Source organism: Psammomys obesus, unplaced genomic scaffold, assembly GCF_907164565.1.
Source record: "Psammomys obesus unplaced genomic scaffold, mPsaObe1.curated_primary_1811, whole genome shotgun sequence".
Lineage (NCBI taxonomy): Eukaryota > Metazoa > Chordata > Mammalia > Rodentia > Muridae > Psammomys > Psammomys obesus.
Genome location: NW_026585686.1, coordinates 15382474 through 15404975, shown reverse-complemented (window position 1 = coordinate 15404975; position 22502 = coordinate 15382474). Strand labels below are relative to the sequence as shown.

The 22502-nt window shown below is 37.0% G+C and overlaps 1 protein-coding gene across 3 annotated transcripts in view; it reads left to right on the top strand.

Moving 5' to 3' along the window:
• Frmd3 (FERM domain containing 3) overlaps positions 1-22502 on the top strand; it is a 197013-nt gene that overhangs the window by 62738 nt on the left and 111773 nt on the right. For 2 of the 3 annotated variants that reach the window (XM_055630140.1, XM_055630131.1), the window contains exons 2-3: positions 2279-2383; positions 21873-21915. In XM_055630140.1, coding sequence (XP_055486115.1) covers positions 2279-2383; positions 21873-21915 — 148 coding nt within the window. The remainder of the gene's footprint in view (positions 1-2278; positions 2384-21872; positions 21916-22502) is intronic. The other variant, XM_055630149.1, reaches the window with a different exon arrangement.

Genomic DNA, 22502 nt, shown 5'->3' with positions numbered 1-22502 from the left:
CAGCCTACAGTTTGCAGTATAAACTGCCTACTGTTTGCTTGCAGGCTAGTCAAGGCTGTCCTTATTAGTCTGGGGTACCAAATATATGGCCTGGGTTTTCTGGGGAGGGAGCTTATGAGTGTGTTTGGAAGTGGGGATCACCAACTAAGTCCTGGAGAAGGGTGTGCAGAATGTGGTTGGGTGCAGAGGTTAAAAATGGTATGGGATGGCCCTGTGTATCAGAGCAGGCATAGCATGAGGATAGCTCCTGGCCAAAGCCTAGAATTTGATTGTTGCACAGGCAGGAACTGGGCTGGCTCTGGGGATATGGGATAGGTGGATTGTTTGGAGGAGAGGAATAGAAGGATTTCTCCAGCTAGACTCTGGAGAATGATGTGAAGAATCTGCATCATTTCCCCTTTTGACATGCCAATATGTTAGCCTGGCTGTCCTTGAACTTGATATGTAAACAAGGTTGGCCTTGAACTAACAGGGACCATTTTGCTTCAGACTATGGATTGCTGTGATTAAAACCATGTGTGGAGGCTTGTGTGAGATGAAACCCACAGAACAATAAATTTTAATGTTTGGTCCTCAGTTGGTGGAAATATTTGAGGAAGAATTAGGAGGTATTCCTGGTTGGAGATGACACTGAGTATGAGCTTTTGAGCTTTCAAAAGTCTATGCCATGCCAAGTCCTTCCCTTCCCCCTCTCTCTTGGAACAATGACTCATTTGTCTCTCAAATTTCAAATTTTCTATTTATAGTCACAGTGTACCCCGCTAAAGCATTCCATAGATCTGTCAGCAACTAAAACACGAGTTTTATTTGTATTTTTTAGGTATGATGTATGTTCTATATGTCTGTGTGCCATATGTATCCCTGCTGCCAAAGAAGAGCAGAGGACAATGCATTGCTGTTAACTGAAGTTCCAGATAGTATTGAGCCACTGTATAGGTGCTGGGAGTCAACTCTAGGTCTTTTGCAAGGGCAGCAATCTTTATCACTGAGCCATCTCTCCAGTCCCTTGTCAGACTGTAAGTGATTTACACTTACATTCTCTCTTGATTTACCATAATCTAAAACCAAAGACATGGAATTTCAAAACATTGTTAGTGGGAGCAAGAATATTCCAGTGCCTTTCACTGCACATCCTTGCATTCAAACCGTGACTCTCAGAGTCTCTCAGTGGTCTCACATATTCCAGAAAGACAGTAATGTTGGACAGAAAACCACATTCTACATTCAAATACTAGGATTGAGATCCTACCTTGATCCATGAAAGTTGTGTGATCATAGACAAGTCAGTGAATCTTTTGTGCCTGTTTTCTCAGAAAATTGGATGAGTGAATAACTGAAAACAGTTTGGAGCAAAGAGTCAGAGGCATTTTAAAATTACAAATTATGGGTTCCCATGTAGTATTGAAGTGTAAAATGTTTTCTTAGTTATAAATATTATGAAATTAAATGGCCTCTAATAGAATGAAACAGAATATACAAGAGCACATTGTACCAGTGCAGGATATTGCTGTATATTCTATCAATTCCTCCTTTGGGTGGTGTTCTTATTTAAGTGTGTAGGGGAGTAGGGGATGGCTGCGCTCTCCCACACACATATGCGCACATATGCACATATCTGCACATATGCGCTCACACACACACTCACTCATACACACACAGTGCGCACACATGCACGCATGCATTTGGGTTGGCTCACTCTGGTGGTTTGAATGTCAAATATTACCTGTAGGCTAATGTGTTTGAACATCTGCTTTCTAGATGATGATGCTCTGTGGAGAGATTGTGAAACCTTTAGGATTTGGGGCTTCACTGGAAGAAGTGGGTTTCTGTGGTTGGAATTTGAGGTTACAGGCTTGGTTTGTTTTTGTTTTCTGGGGGAGGGGGTATTTTAGTTTTAGTTTTTTTGTTTTTCCTAACTACATTTTATTTCACCCTTCTTTTTCCTCCTCTGCTCACAGGTGTACAAGCAGCCTGTACATGGATTCCCATTGTCATGCCTTCATTTCCACCCAACTTGAATAAAATAAGCCTTTCTTACTTTAAGTTGCTTCTTGTAACTTCACTGGTCACAACAACCTGAAAATTACTAATCTCACTTTGTAAAATGTGTTGCTTGCTGAGGCTGTAATTAAAAATATTGGAAACCTTGTGCCAGTGTCTGAACTGACTAAATCTAATGTTCTAAACACAGACCCAGCTGGGTAAGTAAGTCCACTGGGAATGAAATGTGAATGTACATGTGAGCTCTGGCTGTAACTTAAATATTCTTCCTTTGCAGAGGGAGACCAAAGGGCAGTTTCTTATTGAGCACATCTGCAACTACTACAGCTTGCTGGAGAAGGACTACTTTGGAATTCGCTATGTGGATTCAGAGAAACAAAGGGTAAAAGCCAGTCTTGATCTCCAACCTATGGGGTTAAGAATGCCAGTCAGTGTGGGATCCTTTCCAGAACCCTTATGGTAGCTTTATTCTCATAGATTATTGGCGTGAGAAATTAAACAGCTGGTGGGTGTGTGATTGGAAGACTACATGACTAGTAGGAATAGAACAAAAAGGCCTTTCATAAATCTGCTCACATGAAGAAAAGTAGGAATGCTACCATACTCTATAAATTTAGCATTCTCAGAGTGATGGCATATAATCCAATCATAAAGAAACACTATCATCTCTGAAAGAACCTACTGGCAGAGGTGGGGGATGGACTCGGTAGAGTGGGGTTTCCTTATGGAGTGATGAAAATGTTTGGAGTCTGACACAGACGATGCTAATTCATCACAGTCAATGACAATGAAATATACATTTAAAATTTCACATTATTTGGAAAAGAGTTTTGGGTAAGATAATGAATCTCTATGTGCAAGCAGGCAAGAGAAGCTTGAACATTTCCCATCAGCAACACATGGCTTTAAGGTCATTGGAAACCACAAGTGCTTCTCTTCACACACAGTGGCATTGCACAAACAGATTTGACTGCCAAGAACTGAGAACATAGAGATGACAAATAGGAGCCGAAAACATTGAAATAGTGCATGGATTGAGTGAGTAAGTGTGTGTGTGTGTGTGTATGTGTGTGTGTGTGTAAAAATAATCAAAGAATAAGATTCCATCAATTTGAAAGGGTTTATTAGGCCAGGAAATATGGGAAGGGCTAGAGGAAGTTAGTGGAAGATGGGAAGTTATATTTTTTTCTTTTATTTTATTAATTACAGTTTATTCATTTTATATCCCAGCTATAGCCCCCTCCCCCCTCCTGTCCCAATCCCACCCCTCCTCTCTCTTCTCCTATGCACCTCCTCCAGTCCAATGATAGGGGAGGTCTTCTTCTCCTTCCATCTGACCATAGTCTATCAGGTCTCATCAGGACTGGCATCTTTGTCTTTCTCTGTAGACTGGCAAGGTTGAGGAGGAAGTAATATTTTAATTAAAAAAAACAGGAATAATCTACTTTTTTCCAATAAATGTGTATCAAAAATAATCCCAAATTTCAGATAGAAGGATGAAAAGAATATATCAAAAAAGTGGAACTGAAGGGGGAAAAGTAGCTTGCTGTTCCAGTACCTGAAGAAAAAAAAAAGATTTCAAATTATAGTTAGTCAGAAGAGACAAAGATCTTTTGGTGACTTCATATGGATGAAGAGACCAATTTGCTTTACAGATTGCAGTTCTAAATAGATATCCTAGACACAGTTCTCAGAACAGAGTCAAGAAAACTTTGTGCAGGAGGGAGTTGTAGTCCACGAATGAAGAATGGGATGGGTGAAAAAATCAACATAGAATATAGCCTGGGCTAGAACCAGGGAGGCAAAGCAAGAGATCTACCAAGGAGATGGAAACAACATTCAGTCAATAATTTTGATTTTTTTTGTAACTCCCTCCACCCTGCTTTCCTTTCTCCCACATTACAGCTATTCCTTATCTGCCAGTGTTTTTATTTTCTTATATCTCCACTCAGCTTTTCTCGCCCACTAGTTCTATCTTATTTATTTAGTACAGCGTATCAATGTAACAGGCTGACACCATACCCTATTATTCACACCTGTTAAGGTTTTGTACACAATCTTCTTTTGGCTCCTTTCTTTTTTTAATTTTGTTTTTGTTTTTTTCTTTTTTCTTTTCATAAGTATTCCTATTACTGTCACATATTCTGAGCCCAGAGGCTGACCTTATTACATTTATTCATTTATCTGAGTACATTTATTCATTCACTCTTTTTATTCTTCTATTAACTAAACTTCTAAATTTCCCCCCATTTTTCTTTATTCTCACTTTTCTATATTGTTCTCCTCCTTCTCCCATCTAACAAAAAGTACTAATCATTAGTCTTATTGATACCACTCACTCTGCTTCTCTTCAGTTTTCTAGTCATATAAGTAATAACAAAAATGTTAACATATACAATATTACCAGGGTTCCTTTACATCTTAAATCAAGTAGGACTTTATAAGTACATGATTTGTAGCCACCTGCTACTATGAAAGGGTTAACTACTGGATAGAAATCACAGAAAATAGTATTCAACCCACATGGGACAGACTGGGGTTAGAGCCTTTTGCCTGGAAAAACAAGACAGACCTATAAAAATATCACTATACCCATACTGTTTTTATAAATATTCATTAGCTTCTATGACCTTGGAAAGCTGCATCGGTTATAATAGATTCTTATTTCAATTTCAGCCAGGTTCACACATTTACCTTCGGCTGGCCTCAAATTCTTCTACATCCTTTGGCTTGCACTTTATTGGCTTTAAAATTAGAGGCATGTGGCTCTGTGGCACCATACGTGCATAGTTTTTATTTGTTTTGATGTTTGCATTTCTGTGGGTCACACTAAGCCTTTTACACACTAGGCAAGCATTCATACACTGAGTTCCAACCCAACCTCTTAAAACTGCTTAGCTAGTGGACTCAGAAAGATGGGTTTTAAAAATTCTGCCTCTTTTGGTTAGTAAGCTGTTGGACCCACCAGGTTATTTTGCTTTTGTGCTCTGTCCCAATGGAAACAATAAATAGGATAATTTCCTTTATGACATATAAGTGCTTGGCACACAGTATATGTTGATTATGTGTTATATGTTGTCCTCTCTGTTAATCGATGCTATTGCTTTTACAATTAACTATACTTTGGCTAGGTCCATGTGAGTAAATAGAGGCATGTTTGGTGCCTGCTGGACATTCAAATGTTTTTAACTTCTTTTAAAGGATGCTACTATTAACAGTCTTTTATGGCTTATTTATTCATAAAAAGCTAACCATTTAAGGAAGCCAGGTAAACTAGAGAAGTGAAGTGTAACTACCCCTATTGTATAGTTACTGGGTTATCTGTACTCTTCCCAACTTCAGTGTTGATAAATCATGGTGGAATATTAATCCACCATGTTAATTTCACCATGTTTCTGAGGTAATGTGGGTAAGTTCCTTTTAGATTACATTTTTTAAATAAGTTACTAATTTCATAACTTTAATTTCTATAATCATGGTTTCATATGTAAAGTGTACTAGACCTTCCTTCTTTGTGCCCCACCTTCTCTAGATCTAGGGAAGGAAGGCTGATACTATGCATTGGAACTAATATATACCTTAGCTACCACCCCAACCAAAGAAGAACTGGGCCACATCTAGATTGTAGGTGAATGGTTTATATTCTGGGGTACTTGGTACTGGCACCTCCCCTTAATGTAAGTAAACACAGACATGAGCTTTTTATGTAGGAAGCCAGATAGTGAGTCTACTGCTGTCTTATTAATAATGGGAAAAGATCTTATCTATAGCAGAACAATTTGTGATTTCTATAAGCACCTTCAGAAGGACAGAGAATGGAATAAACTATTGGGATGGTGGCAGGAAGCCAGATGGTATTATGTCCCACCACCTGCTCCTACTAGTGAAAGGTCGTTTCCTGCTGCTCTCCTCGGGGTAATTGCTTCTCTGATGCTCATCACTGAGAACAGGAAATTAAACAAAGATTTAGGACAGCTCTAAACAGAACATGATTTACTGCAAGCAGAAGTCCCTGCTTATGTTTGGCCTGCTATATAAATTTTCTTTTGTTTTTAAAGGTCAGTAAGGGTTAAATATTACAGTTTTAGAAGCTGGAGATATCAGTCAGTGGTTTGAAGTGCTTGCTTCTTTCACCTTAATTTGATTTTCATCACCCACTTTAGACAACTCATACCTGCCTGTAACTCCAGCTTGAGAGCATCCTATGCTCTTTTGTTACCTTTTCAGACACCCGCAGTCACATAGACACTCATACAGAGACATAAGGACTTAAGCATAATTTAAAAATAAAAAGAAGTGTTTTAAAAATTACAATTTTTTGGGTGCCTTGAGGGATATGTACAGATGAATTGTTTGCCTAAGGTCACTGAAGCCACATAGCCTTGCCATCAGCTCTTTAAAGCTGGATGTGTTATTATGAGATCCAGGTGTGGCTCGAAGAATTAACATTGCCACATTTTGGGAAGTTATCAGAATACTTCAGCAGACAGCAGAACTTGGAGTTTAACCATAGTTACTGTGCACAATGGGCAGCCTGTCTACATCTGAAACCCTCCTGAGAGGGAGAGGAAGAACTGGAAGCTATTCAACACTCTCTGATGCCATTAATTTAACAGGAGAGGAAACAAATACACAGACTAGTTGTTCTCTCGAAACAGAATACAATTATAGGAATAAGAGATGTATTGGGCAAATGCAATTTTAACATAATTGCATTCAGGAAAAACAAAATATCCAAAAGAGGGCATTTTTTCTCACTTGGTTGGAGAAGAATCTGAAGAGAAATCAATTACAGTTTATAAGCTATCATTGAATAGAAAAAGAAACGTGGGTATACAGCAGCCACAATCACTAGCCTTGAAAGTTTTGAAATAGCTTTCAAGTCAGATTTTAAGTCAAGCTGAGAAGTAACCATTGCTATGATGCATAGCTTAAAGAAATACAAATACTATAATCAAGCAGTGGCCATATAAAGGGGGCTTTTGTTTCTTCTGAACTTAAATCAGCAGATCGTTTTCAAATTTGAGTTGTAATTGTGTTACGTGAATGAATCATGGCAAGCTGTGTTAGTTACCTTGCTGTGTAACCAGATCCCTATAATTTATTGTCTCAGAACATCCAGTATTATTCTTATAGATGATATAAGTTTAGGGTGTGAGTGGAGCTAAACTTGGGCAGGTGTTCAGAAGGTGACTAGTGTGGTCTGGAAAATCTAAGAATATTTTTTTTTTCCTCACTCCTTTGTCTTTACACATTTTGATGCCTTGGTGGAAGGAAGGGGCAAAAGATGTAGGGGAACCTTTTCTCCCTGAATGTAGTTTCGGGACATCTGAAGTCATGGCACGGCTGTCTAGGGCTCCCTTTGTAAGTATACCCGATCACTAGATGAGCTGTGTGGAAAGTGAGCAGCAGCTGAGTAAATATGTTAAGTTTGGAAGACCTGTTAGCATAGTTAAAGCAGTGAGACACTGTAAATGTTTGAAAATTTGAGTCAGAAGCTAAATAAGGAGTTTAGGCCTCAGACAGAATTGCTTGGAACCAATAAAATGTTTTATTTCTTCAAACCCTGAGATTGATTGTAGAGCTAAGGAAGAGACTATAGATGGAGGAGAATTAGAAAGCTAAGGTACACTAGTATTTTAAAATATGGTCTGAAAAATGAAACAGGAAGACCCAAACAGAGCAGACACACACACACACACACACACACACAAAAAAAAAAAAAAAAAAACTGAGAAAAACAAGGCTAGCTATAAACTCAGCACAGAGAAGATTTAACGGTTTCAAGAGCTAAGAAATTTACTATGTAACACAAGAAAGACTAAATGAGATCCTGTCCATGCTATTTGCCTCTTGTATAGCCTTGAGCAGATTCCTTATCATTCTATCACTCGGTTTCATCATGTTTAGAACAAATAGTATGTATGTTTATAAATAATTCATGTATATTATCCATCTTATGTCACATTTTAAAGAGTTTAAGTAGGCCCATAGTGATATCTAGTCTTAAAACAGTTCAGTAATAATGTTATTGAATGTATATGGCATGACATCTAATGTTATACATTGATAAATCATAAACTTGAATGAATTCCACAAGTTCCTTTATTTTTAAATTTTAATTTATCTTTATGTGTATGCATGTGTTCCTGTATGTACATATATGTAGCACTTATTTATCTGGTGCCCAGTGAAATCCAAAGGTTTCAGATTCTCTAGAACTGGAATTTTAAGAGATTGTGAAGCACCATGTGGGTGCTGGGAACCAAACCTGGGTCTACTGTTGGAGCAGCAAGTGCTTGTAACCACTAAATTATCTCTTCAGTCCTCATAATTTCCATTTGGAATGCTTGTTATTAACCTAATATAGTTTGCAATAATCATAGATAATTGTTTTTGTAAGTTATTGTATTCATATTATAACTAATGTTTTAGTGTACACTAAGGAGTTATTGACTATATAATAGGAGCTGGCATGAAAGTATGTTTTCACAATTTCAATTTTATTGCAATATAAATATGACTACTTATTGATATGTTATCAATATTTTGGCTGATTTCATGCATGAAAAATAGAGCTAGTAGTGTAACAGGGGCCTTATTGGCCACAAAGCCTAAAATTATACCCACTCCCTCTCACTTTCTTGGGTGCACTACAAGAATATAAGGATGTATGGAGAAGTGTAAGCATTGTAGGGAGCCCCAGAAAGATGAAATATGGAGTTGATGAATATTTAAATGGAGCTTTGTAACACCCACCTCCTTCATTTTGTTCAACATTTCTTCCTTTAACTGCCACTCCTTTTTAAGCTACCCAAGACTCTATGGCTACAAAAGCAAAAACCACTGTACCAAAACAGTTAAGTTTTTCTTCTGTGGAGGACTTTCAAACAAACAGATAATAATTTGTTCTTGTGTCATATGCTGTACAGAAATGACTGTAATACATTTTACTGGTAGGCAAATGACAGGAAGCTTCTATTACTTACCAGCCAGAACTATGTTAAGGGCATATTCACTCAGATATCATTTTTTTTCTTTCCAGCAGAAACCAAAAGGCCCATAAATGGTATAATTGACCTGTATAACACCAGAACTTTGATGCTTTGGGCTTTGCTCTGGTGAATATCAGAATCATAACATTTTTCAGGGCCATGCAGGAAACTGTTTAGTCATATGGATCTCATTACTATTAAGGATAAATGTTTCTGCTTCAAAACATGCATTCATTTTTTAAAGATTTATGAAATGTTGAACATATTTCTCTGGGTTATACATTTTTATACTTTAGGGTATTCAGATGTTTGAGAACAATAAAAAAGAGGAGTGTAACATTATGTAATCATGAGCTAAATCCATGTCAACAGAAACCAAAGATTTGAAGTGTTATAATATTTACTTTAGGAGACTTTTTTCAAAAACTGGTCTTGGAAATTACCAAATTAAAAATCAGACTGCTCATAAATTAGTTGCCCATTCATATACCATCTTCCCACCCATTAGTCCAGATTAGAATGTGAAATAAGTGGAGAAGAAATTATCTTCGTGTATGCAATTTGTGTACAAAGTTATAAAGAAACAAATATAAGACTTGGTGCTGTACTTACCCTTCAGGTTCACAGAGTGTGAACTGAAGAAGCATAAAGAATCTACACTCAATCTCCTACCTCCAATACTGCATCCCTTCCTACTACCATAGCAAATGAGAAAAATATAGCGTAGAAGTTTGGGGATTCTATCTTCATTTCTTTTATTCAGCTTCCTTCTATTCTTCCTCTTTTTTCTTTAAGCTGCTCTCAATCCAAATGTCCTAAGAAAGCGCTTATGATTTTGTCAGGTTAGATTTTGTTGATCCTAAAAGCTCTTTAATCCTGGGACCTCTCACATGGGGCCTTTTGTGTGTGGACTTAAAGAAAGAAAGCAAAGCATTATCATTATATGATAATATTGGGTAAAATAATTTTCTTTTATCTCACAGGGGAGCTGAGGAATTAAAGGTCATGCAAAGATACTTATGCTCCTGCCTCAGTCAAGCACTACTTAATAAAACACCCTGGCTTGTGGAAGGTAGAGTGAATTATGGAGGCTACCCTACAGTAGATTCCAACAACTTTAAGGAACAGTATTCCTAAGAAGAGTAAGACTATTGTCTCAGATTTCTTTTACTGTGATAAACACTATTAAAAGCTGCTTGGTGTGGGGTTAATTTTAACTGATACTTGTAAACTCAAGTTCACTGAAAGTTACCACTGTGCCAGACATTCAGGGCAGGAACTCAAGGCAGTAACCTGTAGCCAAGAACTGATGGAGAAGCCATGAAGGAGCCCCGCTAACTAGATCGCTGTCTAGGCTTATGTTCAGCTATCTGGCTTATATCTTCCAGGACCACTTGCCCAAAATTGGCAATGTCCGTGATGTCTGGGCCCTCTTGCATCAATCATTAATAAAGAATCTCCCTATAGACTTGCCTACAGGGCAGTCTGATGGGAGCATTTTATCCCTTAAGGTTTCTCTTCCCAGGTAACTCTATCTAATGTCAATGTTTACAAACAAAACAAACAAGCAAACAAACCAATAAGGACAATTGCTTAGTCCTGATCTCATTTGCTGCTGATGCACTCCTGGTACTTTCAAGTAACGTTAATCAGCACATCCTCTGTTTTCACTTGTTCCCTCAGTTCATCTTGTAGAACAAGTTTCCATACATTTGGGGACTTTCATTCTGCAAACAAACTGAAGAAATTAAATATTTAGCAGTAGTAAACCAGCCATGAATTCACATATTCAGTTGGCAGACTTTTCTTTCTGCCTTCTTTAAGGGATACCTGTTTTTAGTTATTATTTTTAAAGAATTAATTATTTTTAAAAACTAAAGTGTCATAAATTCCATGTAGCAAATGAACTTAAACAAAATCAGAAAAACATCTAAGCCTGTACCTAATTTCCAAGCACATCGCATAATGTGTTATGGTTTTACACATCTAGACCTCTACTAAAAATAGAAAATGCTGACTTGCTTCAGTGTTGACATTATTGGCCAGCTTTTAGCTGTAATGGAAAGAACAAGCAAAAGAAGGAAACAAAAGAAGAGAGTGAAGAGGCAAATGGCTGAAAGTTGCCTGGCAAATGCATAAATAATGCCCTTATGTAGAGTAGAATGAAAGGTGAGACAGGAAGGGGGAAAAGATCAATAAAACTCAAGTTCACTGAAAGTTACCACTGTGCCAGCCAAGGAGAAAGACTGTAACCATCAGTCCTAAACTGAGCCTTACATCTTTCTATTATGAGGAAAACTCCTATGCAGAATAAAAATTACATGAAATTCTTTTTCATCCTCTAAGTAGAGGTTTATGTTTTTAAAAATGTATTTCTTATTATTCATGGAATGTGCCAATATCTGAAAAATATTAAAGTCAAAATATCTCCGATAAAATGCTACACAAAAGGCTGAAGTTATAAATTGTTTAACATGGTTTTGAAAATAAACAGCACATAATGTTATAATATATTTGAAAAATAAATATAGGCTTCTACGCCTGTTATTTCAAGTGTAGAAGCAACACATTAAAGTGATAACAGTAAGAGAGTACATAGTATATTATAACATTATGAAACTGTTTATTTTCAAAACAAATCATGTTAAATATATGATAGATTATTCAAATTCTTCCAAATTTTTATCAATATATGGTTCTCTTAGCCATTATCTCATTGTTGCCTCTAGGCTGAAGAACATTTCCCTATAAGAGTCAAATCTAAACAATATAATAACCATTTATGTATGAATGATATATTTGAAACTTGCAATATTTTTCACATAAGTTTTAAGAAAAATACTATTTTGATTTCATTCAAAAATAAGCACAATTACTTTACAATGGCAGGGTTGTACCTTTTGGGTACTCTCAGTATCCTACTGAGTTCTTTATGTGTTCTATGCATAATTTTAAATATTATCTGCCTTTTATCACAGCATGCAAACTAAATTTGCAAAAGAAAGTGATATCAAAAAGAGTCAAACACAAACTAATGTTAGGACTATAAATTCTGCAATGGTGGCTGTGGTATTGACAGATGCTTGTTATGGCTATATTCCCTTTGGTTGCTAACTGCCACTACAGTTATAAATTTTGCAGTTTACTTTTTCATCCTGCATTGTATCTAAAGAATTTTATATATGTTACACATAAAATTTCATTCTATACAACACCCTTCTTGAGTCATCTAGAATATTATCAAACTATTATTATTTTCCTAATGATGGCCTTTGGTGTTATTTGTAACCTTTTATTATTTCACATAAAATTGTAATGAAAATCTTTCCTATGTACTTCTTTATTTACATGCATGAATTACAGAATAATGAAATTGTTTGGCCATTGTATTTCCATTCTAATATGTCAGAACTGTAAAGTCTTCACAAGCAGTAAGGAGATTCTTTCAACTGTTTCACTATTATGGAACAATTCATCAAGAGTCTGTGCATTTACCCTTACACAGTAAGCTTCTTCATAAGAACAGAAATACAATAGTAGCTTTAGCTACTATTAACAGATGGAGCTAAGCCCTCTTTGTAAACATGGTTTCCTATAATCTTCTGAAACATGACTATTACTAGATTTTTTTTTTCCTAGGTCTCTCCCTTGAGAATATCCTTTTAGGAAAGAAGAGTTTTCCTATAAAAGTAAATATAAGTCACATTGTATAAGTAAGTGCAATACAGAGAACTTGAAAGAAAAGAAAATGGGAACTGGTAAGAAACTTCATTCTTAAAGCAATGAAGAAAACAGCCCATTTAGAATAAATAATTTATTTAGGGCACAGATGGCAAACACCTTGAAGGCATTCCTAAAATAATTCCTATTTCTATCCTTGGTAAACATACCCAATCCCAAATGACGTTCATTCTTTTTGGACCTTCATCCAGTACTAGCACCACCTTCACAGCACTTGAAAGGAAACAGCTTCATCAATTCACTGAGTAAGAGACACTTTAGAGAAATGGGTTCAAATTCAGTAGGGGAAGGCTAAGACTTCAAAGGTTGCTAGGCAAGGAGAACTTGAAAATGTTATTTATATTTCAGGCTTGCAAAATGACCAGTGATTATCTTCATGATACAGTAATGTTTCAGGTCTCTGTTTACCTTACTTTTTTTTTCCTGAGCACAATTCCAAATTAACCTAATTATTTTTCCCAAAGAGATTTAATCACAGTGAAGTCTGTTGATTATTCACCTCCATATAGCCCACTGAAAGATGGGGCCTACCAACTAAATTGTGGACATTAAATGAAAATAATGCAACAGACCTTCATTAGTTTTTACACTGCAGCTGTGAGACTCACATTTCTGATCTTTATACTAACTTTAAGTCCTTGAAACACCCATAATATTGATGCTAGGTCAATTTTCACTTTATACTTGTTTAATCTGAGATATAGACTATTTGTACAGGTTATTTAGAAGTTAAGTGATAAGATAAATTATCTTTCTGATTTTAATTATAAAGCGGGAAAAGTTTCAAAAAACAAGCTGATATAATTTTGGCCAGAAGTCTAAAAAAAAAAAGCTTTTCTTTTGAAGAAGCTTACCTATGTATGGGTAAATGCAAAGACTCTTGATGAATTGTTCCATAATATTTAACAGTTGAAAGAATCACCTTACTGCTTGTGAAGACTTTACAGTTCTGACATATTAGAATGGAAATATCAGAAAGATTGGTTTATGGCAGAGCAGGGAGTGTTCTGCTACAGCCTTCAAATTCAGCCTGACAACATTCTTTGTCTTTTGACTAGTAGAAAATAGTGTTTCGTTAGGCTGATGCATTTGTAAGGCTTTTTAGGATCTTAGATTCAACAAAGAAATGGGAAACAAATGGTCATTTAGAAGTCTATGGCCCAAGGTAACTTTTTAATTAGGTTCTGGACCAAACTCTTTATAATCATTAAAGTTCTAATCACTTAATCAGCCCCCAGGACTTTCATTCACAATGTATACTGTTCATAAAAAATAAAAATAAAAACAAAAACACAATTTTCATCTTTTTTTAATTTTTTATTTTAAGTTTTATTAATTACATTTTATTCATTTTGTATCCCCCCATAAGCCCCTCCCTACTCCCTTCCCGGTTCCACCCTCCCCTCTCTTTCTGCATCCATGACCCTCCCCAAGTCCACTGATAGGGAGGTCCTTCTCTCCTTCTTTCTGATCTTAGTCTATCAGTTCTCATCAGAAGTGGCTGCATTGTCAGGGTTCTAGGTTATCTGCATGGATAGTCCTTGGTTGGAGTATGAGTCTCTGGGAAGTTCCCTATGTTCAAATTATCTTGTTCTGTTGCTCTCCTTGTGGAGTTCCTGTCCTCTCCAGCTCTTACTATTTCCCACTTCTTACATAAAATTCCATTCCCTCTGCCCATCAGTTGGCTCAGCATCTGCTTTGACAGTCTGCACTGCAGAGGCTTTCAGAGGCCCTCTGTGGCAGGTTCCTAGGTTGCTTCCTGTTTTATTGGCTTTCAGAGGCCCTCTGTACCAGGTTCCTAAGTTGCTTCCTGTTTTCTTTTTCTTCTGATGTCCATCCTCTTTGCCTTTCAGGATGAGTTGAGGATTGAGCATTTTAGTTAGGGTCCTCTCTTTTGCTTAGTTTGTTTAGATGTACAGATTTTAGTGGGTTTATTCTATGTTGTATGTTTATATGAGTGAGTATATACCGTGTGTGTCTTTTTGCTTCTGGGACAACTCACTCAGGATGATCCTTTCCAGGTCCCACCATTTACCTGCAAATTTCATGATTTCCTTATTTTTCATTGCTGAGTAATACTCCATTGTATAGATGTACCACAGTCTCTGCATCCATTCTTCAGCTGAGGGGCATCTGGGTTGTTTCCAGCTTCTGGCTATTACAAATAAAGCTGCTACAAACATGGTTGAGCAAATGTCCTTTTTGTGTACTTGAGCCTCTTTTGCATATATGCCTAGGAGTGGTATGGCTGGATCTTCAGCAAGTGCTATTCCTAGTTGTCTGAGAGAGCGCCAGATTGCTTTCCAGAGTGGTTGTCCAAGTTTACATTCCCACCAGCAGTGGAGAAGGGTTCCCCTTTCTCCACAGCCTCTCCAGCATGTGTTGCCACTTGACTTTTTCATCTTGGCTTTTCTGATGGGTGTAAGGTGAAATCTCAGGGTTGCTTTGATTTGCATTTCCCTAATGGCTAGTGAAGTTGAGCATTTCTTTAAGTGCTTCTCTGCCATTCGATGTTTCTCTACAGAGAATTCTCTGTTTAGCTCTGTTCCCCATGTTTTCAGTGGATTACTTGCTTTGCTGCTTTTCAGCTTCTTTAGTTCTTTATATATACTGGATATGAGTCGTCTGTCAGATAAAGGGTTGGTGAAGATTCTTTCCCAATCTGTAGGCAGTCGCTTTGTTTTGATGATGGTGTCCTTTGCTTTACAGAAGCTTTTCAGTTTCATGAGGTCCCATTTATTGATTGTTGCTCTTAGAGCCTGTGCTGTTGGTGTTCTGTTCAGGAAGTTGTCTCCTGTACCAATGAGTTCTAGGGTATTCCCCACTTTTTTTCTAGCCGATTTCATGTGTCTGGTTTTATGTTGAGGTCTTTGATCTACTTGCACTTCAGTTTTGTGAAGGGTGATAAATATAGATCTATTTTCATTTTTCTACATGTAGACATCCAGTTGGACCAGCACCATTTGTTGAAGATGCTATCTTTTTTCCATTGTATGGTTTTGGCATCTTTGTCAAAAATCAGGTGTCCATAAGTGTGTGGGTTTATTTCTGGGTCTTCTGTTCGGTTCCATTGATCCACCATTCTGTTTCTATGCCAGTATCATGCAGTTTTTATAACTGTTGCTCTATAATACAGCTTGAGATCAGGGATGGAGATACCTCCAGAAGATCTTTTATTGTAGAGGATTGTTTTAGCAATTCTAGGTTTCTTGTTATTCCATACGAAATTGAGAATTTTTCTTTCCAGGTCTGTAAAGAATTGTGTTGGCAATTTGATGGGAATTGCATTAAATCTGTAGATTGCTTTTGGTAAGATGGCCATTTTTACTATGTTAATCCTGCCAAGCCATGAGCATGAGAGATCTTTCCATCTTCTCATATCTTTTTCTAATTCTTTCTTCAGAGACTTGAAATTTTTTTCATACAAATCTTTGACTTGCTTGGTTAGGGTTACACGAAGGTACTTTATGTCATTTGTGGCTATTGAGAATGGTGTTGTTTTGTCTTTTGTATACAGGAGTGCTACTGATTTTTTTTGAGTTAATTTTGTATCTGGCCACTTTGCTGAAGGTGTTTATCAGCTGTAGGAGTTCCCTGGTAGAGTTTTTGGGGTCACTCATGGATACTATCATATCATCTTCAAATAGTGATAATTTGACTTCTTCCTTTCCCATCTGTATCCCCTTGATCTCCTTCAACTGTCTTATTGCTCTAGCAAGGACTTCCAGCACTATGTTGAAGAGATATGGAGAGAGTGGGCAGCCTTGTCTTGTCCCTTATTTCAGTGGGATTGATTTAAGTTTCTCACTGTTCAGTTCAATGTTGGCTATGGTTCAGTTCAATGTTGCTGTATATCTCCTTTACTATGTTTAGATATGTGCCTTGTATCCCTGATCTCTCGAAGACTTTAAACATGAATGGATGTTGGATTTTGTTAAATGCTTTTTCATCATCTAGGAAAATTATCATGTGGTTTTTTTCTTTCAGTTTGTTAATATGGTGGATCACATTGATGGATTTCCATATATTGAACCACCCCTGCATACCTGGGATGAAGCCTACTTGGTCATAGTGGATAATATCTTTGATGTGTTCTTGGATTCGGTTTGCAAGTATTTTGTTAAGTATTTTTGCATCAATGTTCATAAGGGAGATTGGCCTGAAATTCTCTTTCTTTGTTGAGTCTTTGTGAGGTTTGGTACCAAGATGACTGTGGCTTCATAGAATGAGTTTGGTAATGTTCCTTCTGTTTCTATTTTGTGGAATAGTTGGAAGAGAATTGGAGTTAGTTCTTCTTTGAAGTTCTGGTAGAATTCTGTGCCGAAGCTATCTGGTCCTGGGCTTTTTTTGAATGGGAGAGTTTTGATGACCTCTTCTATTTCTTTGGGGGATATAGGACTATTTAATTGATTTACCTGGTCCTGATTCAGCTTTGGTAAGTCAAATCAATCAAGAAAATTGTCCATTTCATTTAGATTTTCAAATTTTGTGGCATATAGACTTTTGAAGTAAGTCCTAATGATTGTTTGGATTTCCTCAGTGTCTGTATTTATGTCCCCCTTTTCATTTCTGATTTTGTTTATTTGGGTGGTATCTCTCTGCCTTTTAGTTAGCTTGGCTAAGGGTTTGTCTGTTTTGTTGATTTTCTCAAAGAACCAGCTCTTGATTTCATTGAATTTTTGAATTGTTTTATTTGTTTCTGTTTGATTGATTTCAGCCCTGAGTTTGATTATTTCCAGCCGTCTACTCCTTTTTGGTGTGTCTGCTTCTTCTTTTTCTAGAGTTTTTAAGTGAGCCATTAAGTTGCTTGAATGTGCTGTCTCGAATTTCTTCTTGAAGGCACTTTGTGCTATGAACTTTCCTCTTAGCACTGCCTTCATTGTGTCCCACAAGTTTGGGTATGGTGTGTCTTCATTTTCATTAAGTTCTAGGAAGACTTCAATTTCTTTCTTTATTTCTTCCCTGACCCAGCTGTCATTTAGTAAAAAGTTGTTCAGTTTCCATGTGTGTGTAGGCTTTTCACTATTTCTGTTGTTGTTGAGGTCCAGCTTTATTCCATGGTGATCAGACAAGATACAAGGGATCATTTCAATCTTCTTGTATCTGTTTAGGCTTGCTTTGTGACCAACTACATGGTCTATTTTGAAGAAGGTTCCATGAGGTGCTGAGAAGAAGGTAAATTCTTTTGTGTTTGGGTGTAAGGTTCGGTAAATGTCTGTTAGGTCCATTTCATTCATGACCTGTTAGAGACCTTGTTTCTTTGTTTAATTACTGTTTTGTTGACCTGTCCTTTGTTAAGAGTGGGGTGTTGAAGTCTCCTCCTATTAATGTGTGGGGATCTATATGTGGTTTAAATTTTATCAATGTTTCTTTTACAAATGTGGGTGCTCTTGTATTTGGGGCATAGATGTTCAGGATTGTGATGCATTCCTGGTGGAATTTTCCCTTGATGAGTATGAAGTGTCCTTCCCCATCTCTTTTTATTAATTTTGGTTGAAAGTCTATTTTATCAGATATTAGAATGGCTACTCCTGCTTGTTTCTTGGGTCCATTTGCTTGGAAAGTCGTCTTCCAACCTTTTACCCTCAGGTAATGTCTATCTTTGTGCCTTAGGTGTGTTTCTTGTATGCAACAGATTGCTGGGTTTTGTTTACGTATCCATTCTGTTAATCTGTGTCTTTTTACTGGAGAGTTGAGTCCATTGATGTTGAGAGAGATTAATGACCAGTGGCTGTTAGATCCTTTGGTTTTGATGTTGGCTATGGTCATAAGGTTGTGTGCTTGGTTGCTTTTTGTTTTAGTGTAGTAAGGTTAATTATTTCCCATGTTTTCTTGACAGAAGCTAATTTTCTTGGGTTGTATTTTTCCTTCCTGTGTCTTCTGTAATGCTGGAATTGTGTGCAGGTATTGTTGAAATTTGTTTTTGACATTGAATATCTTGTTTTCTCCTTCTATGAGGACTGAGAGTTTAGCAGGGTATAGTACCCTGGGCTGACATCTGTGTTCTCTTAGGGTCTGCATGATATCCTTTAAGGCCCTTCTGGCTTTCATAGTCTCTGTTGAAAAGTCAGGTGTGATTCTAATGGGTTTGCCATTATATGTTACTTGGCCTTTTTCCTTTGCAGCTTTTAGTATTTTTTTCTTTGTTCTGTATACTTACTGTTTTGATTATTATGTGGCGGGAGGATTTTCTTTTCTGGTCAAATTTGTTGGTTGTTCTGTAGGCCCCATGTATTCTTATTGGCCTCTCCTTTAACTTGGCATAAGTTTCTTCAATGATTTTGTTGAAAATATTTTCTGGGCCTTGGAATAGGGAGTCTTCTTTTTCCTCTATACCTATTATTCTTAGTTTTTGTCTTTTCATATTGTCTTGGATTTCTTGGACGGTCTGTGTCAGAAATTTTTTGGATTTAACATTTTCTTTGACAAATACATTGATTTCTTCCATTGTATCTTCTACACCTGAGATTCTTTCTTCCATCTCTTGTATTCTGTTGGTTATGCTTACCTCTATAGTTCCTGTTTTCTTCCCTAAATTCTTCCTCTCTATTATTTCTTCCATTTGTGTTTTCTTTAATTTTTCCAGTTCTATCTTCAGGTCTTGAGTTGTTTTGTCTACTTCCTTCACCTGTCTGATTGTACTTTCCTTTTTTTCTTTTAGTTCCTTCAACTCTGTTTCTTTTATTTCTTACAGTGGTTTAATTATTTCTTCTCTGAAGGCCGCAAACTGTTTGGCTGCATCTTCCCTTATTTCTTCACGGATGGCCAAAATCTGCTTGTGCATGTGTGCATGTGGCAACAGGGGGATTGGAGAATTATAGAGTCAAACAGAGGCTGTAGATTGGGAAGAGACTATGATAACTGGGAAGGAAAGGAGATTCCAATCTCAACAGAAGAAAACTATCCTTTCATTGAAACAATGAAGGACAACAATCTTTCTTTTGATCCCTTAGGGTGACTTTGGGCAGGCTTATGTCAGGGAGTTGAGGGTAGGGAAGTATGAGTATGGGCTGTCCTCAGTTTTTCTGAGAACATATAGGGGTGCAGAATTCCAGTAGGTTCTGAGCAAGTGCAATGCCCCTGACCAGTGTTGAAGGAGCAAAGCTGAATATTTTGGGTTAAACTATTCCAACATACATATTTATTCCAATATATTCTAACTCTGAAGAGGGGGATTCTATAGCTTTTTAGAACAAATACTCTGTGTTCAAGGCAGGGATTTTATAATTTTATACGCTGATCTTCATTTGGGGATAAGGTTTTTCTTTGAGTGCTGATTCCATTAGGAACAAAGATCAAATTAAGGGTGAAAGGCTTGAAATGATCCATAGAGAAGATCACTATGTTGGGTACTAGTCCTGGCCTGAAAAACTTTTTGACCTTCTGGATGGTGAAAACTCATAATCTTTGTTGGAGGAACTTGGTGAAGCAACTGTGAATGTAGAATCAAATAATTAAATTAGCAGTATCATAGGTATTGTGTCCCTGTGTGATTTAAGTATCCCTCCAAAGGATTGTTTGTTTTTTCATACCAGAATTGCAAGGAGAGGAGATGAGATAGATAGCCTCTTCTTTTATGACATTACCAGATATGCTTTTAGAGGTTTAGGGCAATAGATCTCTCTTAACTGCTTCTAACTGATAAAGGGGGAATTATAGAAAGGACAGCAGTTAGAATGCCTCTGAAGTACAATAATAAAACTCAACAGATGGCAAAAATCCAGAACAGAAGACAGCAGTGTGATGACATATTACTGAAGCATGGGGTACAGGTCTAAACAGAGAATTCTCAATAGAGGAATTGCGAATGGCAGAGAAACACTTAAAGAAATGTTCAACATCCTTAGTCATCAGAGAAATGCAAATCAAAACGACCCTGAGATTTCACTTCACAACCATCAGAATGGCTAAGATGAATAACTCAAGTGGCAACACATGCTGGAGAGGCTGTGGAGAAAGGGGAACCCTCCTCCAAAGCTGGTGGAAATGTACACTTGTACAACCACTTTGGAAATCAATCTGGAGCTTTCTCACACAATTAGGAATAGCACTTCCTCAAGATCCAGCTATACCACTCCTAGGCATATATCCAAAATATGCTCAATTACACAAGAAGGACATCTGCTCAACCATGTTTGTAGCAGCTTTATTTGTAATAGCCAGAAGCTGGAAACAGCCCAGATGCCCCTCAGTTGAGGAATGGATACAGAAATTGTGTTACATTTACACAATGGAATACTACTCAGCAATTAAAAACAAGGAAATCATGAAAGATCATGAAGAAATGAGACACCAACTCAAAACTCAACAGAAGCAGAAGACTGTCTAATTACAGCAATGAAGGAAACAACCACGGGGCTGAAATAGAGATTGAGCCCTCAGTGCATCTTTGGAGCAGGCTTGTTCAAGGGAGTTGAGGGTATGGAATATGCAGGTGTTGACTGTTGGCTTTTTATTGTCTTTCTGAGGATATTTAGAGGCTAGAAGCTCCAATTGTGTCCAAGCACGTAGAATGCCCTGGGCCAAGGTTTGGGGAGTAAAGCCTAACATCTCTGGGTCAAACTCAGTTTATACTAATAGGAAAATGCTTAATATGGATTATTCCATCTGGAGGTCAGTTCCCATACAGTTTCAAAGTTGTAGGTGTGGTTGGGAGGTTGGACTGTTGATCTCCTCAACAGAAACTTCCACAAATATTATCAGTCAAGTCAGCTTTCCTGTCTAAAGTTTCTCAGTTAAAGTTTCTCAGGTTCTTAGGTCATTAACCCCTTAAAAATACATTGGTGGCTACTCCAGAGAGGCAGGTACAGCAAGATGGGGCAAGTTTTCTATAGGCCCAAGATACTAGCTATATGATTGCATTCTTAGCTTTCAAATTGGTGAAAGTTAGTTGTCTACTAATTAATAGATTCAAAAAGTTTCTGTTACTCACAAGATGTTAGTTTAGACACAAAGAATTGCTGTTCTGGAGAATCAGAACCAGCCCATTGTAAGGTAATTAGCCTCAGGACATTTAATATTCCAGTCCCTCCATACTACTGCAGTTCTGGTCATTTCAGTTTCTGCTGACACAGCTTTGTTTCAGGAGTTTTCATTTACATCAACAATCTCTTTTGTTTTTGTTTTTCTCCCTAGCACTGGCTTGAACCTAACAAGTCCATCTTCAAGCAAATGAAATGTAAGTGTCAAGCTATGGTTTTGTTTCCTCTACAAAATATTAAAAAATAAATTGTTTCCTAAAAAGCTGCTTCTCTCTGGAGATAAGGAAACAGTGAAAGATATCTGGGTAAATGGCAGCTTCCCTCTCTTTTTGAAAGCTATGAATCTTCTGCCCCCTTTCCCCTGATCTTGGCTCCCCTTAAAGTCATTAGTTCAACTATCCACAGTGCCTCTTCCTCCCTGCCCTCTTTGGTCTTATATTTCTAGCTAAAACAGAAGCTTGGAAATTGAGTGGTTAAATATGTGTTAATCACAAATACATGCCTCTGGATTGTAGGGTTTGTAGCTTGGTTTAAAGGTGTTATATATAGTTTTAAGTGGAGTGTGTTTTGAAACTGAAACTTTTTACACTGAAAAGTTTATTTGATAGCATTAATTTTTTTCATTTCCCCCAACTCAAAAAAAAAAAAAACAGTAAAAATTTTTCTTTCATTTAATTACTTTAAAAAGTATGGTGTTGTAAATATACCTTGTCTCTAGAACCTCTTGTCACTTACTATAGGCACTGTAAGGAGGGTGAATTTTTATTCTTTTCATAAAAATTTA